General features: G+C 41.5%; 1 protein-coding gene and 1 pseudogene across 1 annotated transcript; one reads left to right on the top strand and one right to left on the bottom strand.

Annotated features, from left to right (window-relative positions):
• The first annotated feature begins 42 nt into the window (after positions 1-42).
• Positions 43-4,710, top strand: LOC102837882 (keratin, type I cuticular Ha1-like). The gene is made up of 6 exons (XM_006832623.1): positions 43-213; positions 2,649-2,731; positions 3,404-3,560; positions 3,918-4,079; positions 4,176-4,301; positions 4,486-4,710. Exons 1-6 carry the CDS (start codon positions 43-45, stop codon positions 4,708-4,710), a joined length of 924 nt encoding a protein of 307 aa, XP_006832686.1.
• Positions 4,711-7,585: 2,875 nt separating this feature from the next.
• LOC102838642 overlaps positions 7,586-9,322 on the bottom strand; it is a 5,046-nt pseudogene continuing 3,309 nt past the window's right edge.

Here is a 9,322-nt window from a genome sequence, read left to right as displayed (position 1 = left end):
TCGCTGTGTGAGGGCTCCTTCAATGGCAATGAGAAGGAGACCATGCAGTTGCTGAATGACCGCCTGGCCAGCTACCTGGAGAAGGTGCGCCAGCTGGAGCAGGAGAATGCAGAGCTGGAGGGCCGCATCCGTGAGTTTTCCCAGCAGCAGGTGCCCTATGCCTCCCCGAACTACCAGTCCTACTTCCAGACCATCGAGCAGCTCCAGAAGAAGGTGAGGATGTGGGCACCACATTGTCAGCTTAATGCACTTGGTTTCATTCACTCATTTTTATGACATGCCAACTTCTGAATGGGATCTAAGGCTGCTCACAGCTAACTTGAGGATGTAATGATACAGAATGAATTGACTTTGGCATGGAACTTCAAGTAGTTTTAGAAACTCTATTTGTCAATCATCAGCCTACAGACTGTGGATCACAGGAAGAATTGAGCCCAAATCAGTTGTACAAACTTTACTTGCTTCCAAAGGGCTTCTTTCTTAAAATCTGAATATCTGATTTTTTCGTTCTGTTATGATAACCTGTTCTTGTTTGCTGAGTATTAGAGGAATAATAATAATAACAAAAGGCAGCTGAAATGTTTCTCTGACTTAGGAGTTTTGTAACTAAATCCATAAATTCCTAAAGCCTATAAAAATTATAGCAAAAGACAACGTCTATGGCAAAGCAAATGGGCTTTGATTCCAGATGTCTCATGGATGTACATAGACACACATACCACCCACTAAAGCAGACTTGGAGATAGTGAGAAAACAAAGTCATAAATGTAGGTGTAGAAAGGGTGCAAGTAAAGAGTTAGCACAGAGGTGGGACCTAATGCCTGGTGAAGATTAGGGAAGGCTTTCTATTGGAGGTAATATCTGTGCAGGGTTGTGAAGCATGAGCATGGGTTTGTATTCAACAGCACAAGTTCTTAATTCTCTGAGGGCACTGACTCTTCATTGCTCTGTAGTTCCGTCAAAGTGAATGACAGAAAGTGGTCACGTGATTTGAATATCACTTATGCATTTAGTGAGCGTTAGGCAAAGCAGTCGGGTGGGGAATAAAGCACCGAGTAAATTGTCTCTTTCTTTAAGGAGTTCACAGCTTAATAGAGGAAACATATGTAGACACAAATGACCATGGTGAATGTGGCTCTGTGCAAAGTCCTGTGGAAGGCCAGGAAAGAAGGGACTGCATGCAGGAGTTGGGAATGGATGTTATACAAGGAGCCTTATTATGTGGGGAAGGGCAGTCAAGTATAGTGCAGGAAGAGGGAGAAGCTGGGTGCAAAAGAATGAACAATGACAAGGTACGGGGAGAGGGGAGTGAGGTGCAGATTGAAAGATAGGTGGTATTAAGCATAGAGTATCCAATTGCCTTTGTTTGCTTGGAACATTACTGGTTTTACCATTTGAAGGACACTGTTGTTGTTGTGAATTGCTGTCGAGTAGGCTCTGACACAACAACCCTATGCACAACAGAATGAAACACTGACTGTATCCTGCACCATGCTCACAAGAGTTGTTATGTTAAAGTACAACACTGGTGCCACTGTGCTAATCCATCACATTGAGGGTCTTCCTCTTTTGCACTGGTCCTCCACTTTACCAAGCATGATAATATGTCCTGCCTGATGATATGTGTGAAGTACGAGAGAAGAAGTCTTGCCATCCTGGCTTCTAAGGACCATTATGGACATACTTCTTCCAACACTGATTTGATTGTTTTTGTGATAGTCCATGGAACTTTTAATATTATTCATCAACACATACCTCAAATGCATTAATTCTTCTGCAAGTCTTCCTTTTTCATTGTCCAACTTTAACATGCATATGAGGTTATCGAAAATACCATGGCTTGGGTCAACTGCACCTTAGTCCTTAAACTGACATCTTTGTACTTGAACACTTCAAAGAGGTCTTGTGCAGCAGATTTGTTAAATGTAATATTGAATTTTTTGAACACTGCTTCCTAAGTGAATTGGAACAATTGGCCACCTTCTGTGAGACTTGGCTACCCAATACCTGCAGGAAGCCAGAGACAGACCAAGAAGAGAAGAATTCCAAATGAAGGACACATTTCCACTTGACCATTCTGGTCTTCCTTTTATCCTAATACTGAAAATCTGGAGCACCCAGAGTTATTTGAAAAAATGTAGCATAATGAAAATGGCTTTGAACTTTGAGGAGTTAGGCATTCATTATTCTCAGATATAATTGAGCACATATTACACATAAACAGCATTTAATCACCTGATAAGAGGAAGCTTCAAAAAGTCTGTGGTAAAGTGGAATTAAAACGTAATGGAATTTTTCCACGGATTTTTGAAGCCCATTCTTATATGCTACACTATAATTTTTCCTTCCATATCATGTTCCTTCCATATAAGCAGGTTATCAGGCATGGTACTGGCTGAAAGTGACAAAACCCATTGCCATTGAGTCAATTTTGACTTGGAGTGTCACTACACAATATTTTCTAAGCTGTGATTTACTTGAGCAGCAAGCCTCATTTTTCTAGTATGGAGTTACTAGTGGGCTCAAACTGCAGACCTTATGTTTCACAGTCTAGAGCTTATCATATGGAGACACCAGGATCCCACAGTGCCAGTAGTGTTCCTGAAAAATAAAGGTCTTGCTTATTCTGGAATGCTTTAATCTTCCAGATCCTGTCCAGTAAGGCTGAGAACACCAGGATGGTGTTGCAGATCGACAATGCTAAGCTGGCTGCCGACGACTTCAGAACCAAGTAAGGACGTTTTCTCAGGATCAGAAGCATGTAGTAATGGGTAATGGGGCGGGATGATTACAAAGTGGTGACCTGTGTCCTGGTGAATGTGCAATTAGAAGCTATCTGGGATAAGATTGGAAGGATTTTTTTATCCTGAGTTAGATATCTTCTAAAGTCGCCTTAGCTCTCAGATCCTGGGTTTTAAGTTTTGTTTGAAAGAGTGTAAGAAATCACCGTTCTTTCTCTTTTCACTTGTGTCAGACCAAGTTAAGAAGTGAATTTCACTCTGATCTCTTAATGCAGGCTAGTTACTCTCAGTCATCAGAGAGAAATGATTCAATCACAAAACAGGAGGTAATATCCATTTCTTTCAGAGAATCTTTCAATCTTTCTAGCTATGACCTTCACAACCCTAAGAGTCCTTTGGATTTTATATGGGACCTTGGAGTTTCCACTGTGATTTCACTTATGACACTTCTTTAGCTCCAGGCCAGTCCTACGAAAGGGTCACTTTGTTTTACCGATGAGTAAATCAAGGCTCAAAGCACATTACGACAAGTTTTAGTTGGCATATGAAGTTTTAAAAACTCAGAATATTTCCCAATATAATGGATAATATATCAGGCAAGCAAATCACAGGAAAGAAAGTCTTTGTTTTTTACCTCTTTTGACTTATGTCTGTGTGGACAGGTACCAGACGGAGCTCTCCATGCGACAGTTGGTGGAGGCTGACATCAACAGCCTGCGCAGGATGCTGGACGAGCTGACCCTGTGCAAGTCTGACCTGGAGTCCCAGGCGGAGTCTCTGAAGGAGGAGCTGTTGCATCTCAAGCAGAACCATGAGCAGGTAAGAGAGTTCCGTGAAATGAAAGAGGAGAGTCAAACTAAACTCTTTATATTTACATAGCAATGATTGTAAACCATGTACTAGGCCAGGCTTACAGTGAGCAGTAGGAAGATCAAAAAGATGCAATAAAATCCTGAAGTGCAAAGAAACATTAGATATTATTGAACCAAGCATCCTCATTATAGAGATGAAGAAAAGAGACAGGAGGACTGACTTGTCAAAGTTAACAATGGACTTTTACATAAACTGTTTTCTATATTCCAGTGTAATCCTCTCTCCACCACATTGGACTCTATCAAATAGAGTTTATTTATAGACTTCTCTGTTTGTGTTCCTTTCTTTCCTTTATTCCTTCAGGAAGTCAATGCCCTGCAAAGCCAGCTTGGTGAGCGCCTCAACGTGGAGGTGGATGCTGCCCCCAATGTGGACCTGAACCGTGTGCTGAATGAGACCAGGTCTCAGTATGAGGCCCTGGTGGAGAACAACCGCAGGGATGTGGAGGAATGGTTTGCCAAACAGGTGGGCATCTAAGCAACTGGCCACCCAGGATTTGATACCCCTACTTGGCATATAAGGCAGGATCTGACCTTGTCTTCTCCCCCATGGATATTTCAGACTGAGGAACTGAACAAACAGGTGGCATCCAGCTCGGAGCAGCTGCAGTCCAGCCAGGCTGAGATCATGGAGCTGAAACGCACTGTTAGCTCCCTGGAGATCGAGCTGCAGGCCCAGCACAACCTGGTGAGTACTGTTCAGATGTCCTGCTGAGAAATGCAAAGCCAGGGAATTCAGTCTCTGGGGTCCCTTCAGATCACAAATACTCAACTTTTGCAGCTTATGACTTGTTTGTAACAATATGAGAAACAGTTTAAAGGAGCCTGTGTCTGAATATTGACTTATTTATTTTTGGTCTTCCCCATCACAGAAAGACTCCCTGGAAAACACATTGACAGAGACAGAGGCACGCTACAGCTCTCAGCTGTCCCAGGTGCAGAGCATGATCACCAACGTGGAGTCCCAGCTGTCTGAGATCCGCTGTGACCTGGAGCGTCAGAACCAGGAGTACCAGGTGCTGCTGGATGTCAAGGCGCGCCTGGAGAGTGAGATCAACACATACCGGAGCCTGTTGGAGAGTGAGGACAGCAAGTGAGTATGATGCTAAAGATTTCTGGGAAAACCTATTAGGTGGGATTACAAAACATTATGGGTACTCACATGCTGGCCATATTTTCATCTCACCTCAAGAGGATGGGAGAGTATTTTTCCAGGAACCATGTAAGAAATCCCTTCCACCTTTGCACAAGGTAATCTTGGAGAGAAAGAAGGATTTTTATCAAGCAAATTTGATGTCAACTAACCACAACCATTATCGATTCATCGATTGTGTCATTGAACTCAAGGTGTTATGTGTGCCTTAGGGTTCTGTCCACTCCCATCCACAATGCCCCAATCTAAATCTTTGTGTCTCCCCAGGCTTCCCTCCAACCCTTGTTCCACCTCCAATGCTCGTGGCAACTCCTCTGGACCCTGTGGCAGTTCTCAGTCACGTCGCTGTTAACTTAGAAGCTTGAATCCTCTTTGAAGACACTCATGAAGCCATTTAGACCAAGCATATGAAAGATCCTTGGAACCTGCCTTTGCTGGAGCTCCATTTCCATTTAGAAATCTGTGTCACATCAGCCTTCCAGACTCAACAGCTGTCACACATCACTAATTCGTAATGTCTGGAAAGCTCTTTTGTGCTAAAGGTTAAGTCTTTAAATTTCTAAAGATAGTTCCTTATAACCTCATCTCTAGATATTACCCACTACTTTAGGGTGTTTCCCATAGGTATTGTGCTTCTGGCTTTCCTTGTTTCTTTGGTATTGTCTGGAATGCAAGGGGGATACTTCATTTAATTTCCAATAAACTTTATTTCCCTGGCATAGTAAATCTCTCTCTCATTCATATTTATGTATTTTAAACAATTCATCATAACTGTTTCATAAAAATACCCCTTCAAAGGAGGATGGAAATGCTTAAAGGACTGTACCCAGCCATCATGCTCCCTGGTCAATACTGATGAGAAGGAAATGACAGGTTTCTATGAGGCTCATACCAATGAGAGACCATGCAGAAACCTGGCCTTCAACACTGGCATTGATTTTGAGTTGGCTGCAGGGCCTTTGGCAACACTTAGAATCCTTGAATCTCCTCTTTGCCATCTCCCATTGTCATCCCCATTAAACTGGAATTACCCACTCCCATCTCCTAAATTTTCTGAAGATCAGATTTCACCTCTGCCTCTCTGTAGAAGTTTCTGAAAGAGCAGCAATGATCTTCTTTCAATCTCTCCACATTGTGCATGCAACACCAATATAGGTACCTGCTTCCCCCTCAAAATACCTTTGTTGATTGTTAGAACCCCACACAGAGTCCTGATGTGGTGCTGTGGGTTAACTCACTGGACCACAAGATCGGTTTGAACTCCAAGGTTGGTGGACAATATGGGGACATTGGTTCCTGGAAACTTGTCATCAGATTATAAAATTAAACTTTCATCAGCCAATTCAGAATTGGAGAACCGAGGCAATTCTGTATTTTCTACACACTCATTGTGGGAAGGTTTAGATGTGACATAGACAATCCCAACAAAATGGTAGTATGCTTAGAAGGTGAGCACACAATTGCTAAATTGGTTGTGGAATGGGGTGGTCCAGGGCTAAGCAATCTACAGTGGAATGTGAACCTGCAGACCAAGACTCAGTAACTTTATGGGAGTTGATACAGTGGGCTAACCAAAGAAAATTTCAGGCTATTTGCTTTTATAGCTAATCTTATTTTCACTAAAAAGGAGAGAGGGTCTACAATAGTCACAAACAAGATTTAAAAAAACTAAGACTGCACACTTGTTCTCAAACACCTGAATATTTATTAATGGACCCAAGGGAGTTAACTTAATATCCTAGCTTGTACATCTCAAGGTTAAATAATTGTCTTGTTTCATTCAAATAATGCTCAATTTGTGTTTCGATGTAATTAAGTGCCATCGAGTCAGTTCTGACCCATAGCAATCCTATGGGTTTCTGATGAGTAGTAGTCAAACATGAATTCCTGACCTTATGGTAAAAACCAACTTTACAGTGTAGCACATGAGACCACAGCACCTCTCCAGGACCCCCAATGTAAATACCACTGCAGACATTTTATCAAATCCAGGATTCTACACATCCCAGAAAAGGTGATTGAACAAGCTTTCCACTTTGATGATATCATGGAGACCAAGGCAACTCTGTTTAGGTTGATAAGTCAAACTTGTTGCATTTGAAAGTTCTCTTGCAGTGTTTCTTCTAAAAATGGCGGCATTTAAAAATTTTCCTTTTCAAAACCTGCAGTTATATAAATAGCTACAATATAAAAATATGGATTCTAATTGACCCCATTAATTTTCTGCAAAATGTACATGACAAAAGGTTAGTACAGTCTCCTCCCATCTTATAAATGTCCAAGCAAAATCCAACTTGCTTAAGAAAGTTGGTGTGAATTCACCTTTGTTAAACTCTAAAAACAAGGAAAACCAAAGCTCCAACCATTTGAAGCTATCAGAGCATTGCATCACCCTAATAAAACTGTAGGTTTTAGCGCATGCTTTAAAGTGTATAGAACGAGATCATTTCAAAGCTCCTTTTCAAGATCTTATTTTACACCTATTATACCACACACTATGCCATTTTAAAATTGAAAGGTAACTCCTTAGTAAGATTCTTAAAGCACAACTAAAAGCATTTACCTTACTAGAAACAAGATACATTATTCACTTATTGTCTTCAAATATTTTTGCACTTTCACTTTCATAATTTGACAATGCATTCATGAAACAATCTGCAGACAACTACTGATTTAACAAAGAACACTTTTAAGTTGATGTTGACTGTCCTAAACTGTTGATTAGGCATGAGTTTCACAAACATTACTTATACTAATGGTAGTGGTATATTCATATTGTGTCTTCTTCAAACAGCCCTCAGGGAACTAACAATAGTATCCTACAACTTATGGTCCTTCCCCAGGCCACGACTCTTGCAGCCAGTAGATGTCAAACCACACATCTCCCTGTACTTGTGAACTGGCTTGGCGATCCATTGGGTGTCAGAATGTCTTCTGATAGCCTTATGAAATGGGTCAATGAGGATAACTTCAAAAAATTTATATGTGGAATCTTCATCAACCCAGTAAGAATTGAGGACTCTAAGGGCCCCACAGTGGCATACAGCTCGCTACTCAGCCACAGACTGAAGGTTTCTACCATACTTCAGCTGGCTAACACCATGATAGACAGGCTTGCTGTACGTTGCACCTTTAGGTACTTAGGGTTTGGGGCCACCTCTGTGCATGCAAATCCAATAGATGACATAACGTTGCTTGGCCTTGTATCCAAGTCTACACGCCTTATTGGCTGTGTGGGATGGGGTGGCCCTGTGTAATGCAGAGAGCTGGTGGTACTGCCAACAGCAGACCTGCAGGAGAAATCGCATCACATCGGACAGTTTCTTCCTCCATAGTTCTTGGATGTACTTGTAAGCACCCACCTCGGTTTACCCTGATGGCTGCCACCAGATGGAAAAGAGCCCCAAAGACTCTTAAATGCAACTGACCTCTTTCCTTATGTCCCCACATTTTAAAGTTTATTCTTCTTCTCTAAGTCAATAAAGTTTTTCTATAACCTTGTCAGCATTTCATTTGCTAGAATTCCAAAAAAGACCAATGCTCATTATCCCCTCCAACAAACAATCCCCTACTTGTCTCATCTTTGAATTCTGTGCAGGTCTGGGAGGAGGGAATTTTTTTCCAGGAATGAACTTTGCCTGGTATGAAGATGAGAAATCAGAAAGTTATGTTTAGGGTCCCCTAGAGGAGAATACATACGGTAACAAAAGACAAAATTGCAAGGTAGGTAGATGGCACTATACTTCACAGTGTTTTGTAGATTTTTGTGTGTGTGTGTGTGTGTGTGTGTGTGTGTGTGTGTGAGATTGTGTTATAACAAGGTTGCTATATGGTATCTCTGGCAGCTCTATATATGATGGGAAGTGATGGAGAATAGAAGTTGGTAAGACTGGAAGAGAAATTAAGAAGATGGATTAGGAGTCTTGTAAGAGGGAATTAGATGGAGGTAGGCAGGAATGGAAGAGTGAATAAGACAGTGGTGGATTTTAGAGGCACACTTGGGTGTAGAAGTAGACTGGAGACAGAGAGACCATGCAGAGAGAAGGAAAGGAACTTTTGTTGTTTTAGGTGCCATTGAATTGGTTCTGACTCATAGTGACCTTATGCACAACATAACATAATACTACCCAGTCCTGCATCATCCTCAAAACTGCTGTGACCACTCTGTTCTCATAATGGCTGCTGCCCCTGTGTCAATCCATCTGGTTGGGATCTTCCTTTTTTTTTTTTTTTGCTCATGCTCTAATTTACTAAGCAAGATGTCCTTCTCCAGGGACTGGTCCCTCCTGATAACATGTCCAAATTATGAAAGACAAAGTCTTGCCATCTTGACTTCTAAGAAGCATTCATGCTGTATTTCTTCCAACACAGATTTGTTTGTTTGTCTGGCAGTGCATGGTACTTTTAATACTCTTCTCCAACACCATAATTCAAATGTATCGATTCTACTAAGTTAATCATTGTCTAACTTTCACATGCCTATGAGGAAACTGAGAATACCATGATGTGGGTCAGGTGCACCTTAGTCGTCAAACTGATACTTTTGCTCTTTAACA

The sequence above is a fragment of the Chrysochloris asiatica genome, unplaced genomic scaffold (genome assembly GCF_000296735.1).
Source record: "Chrysochloris asiatica unplaced genomic scaffold, ChrAsi1.0 scaffold00007, whole genome shotgun sequence".
In the NCBI taxonomy this organism is placed as follows: Eukaryota; Metazoa; Chordata; class Mammalia; order Afrosoricida; family Chrysochloridae; genus Chrysochloris; species Chrysochloris asiatica.
The sequence above is the reverse complement of the archived record's forward strand: the minus strand, read 5'-3'. Positions and strand labels throughout refer to the sequence as shown.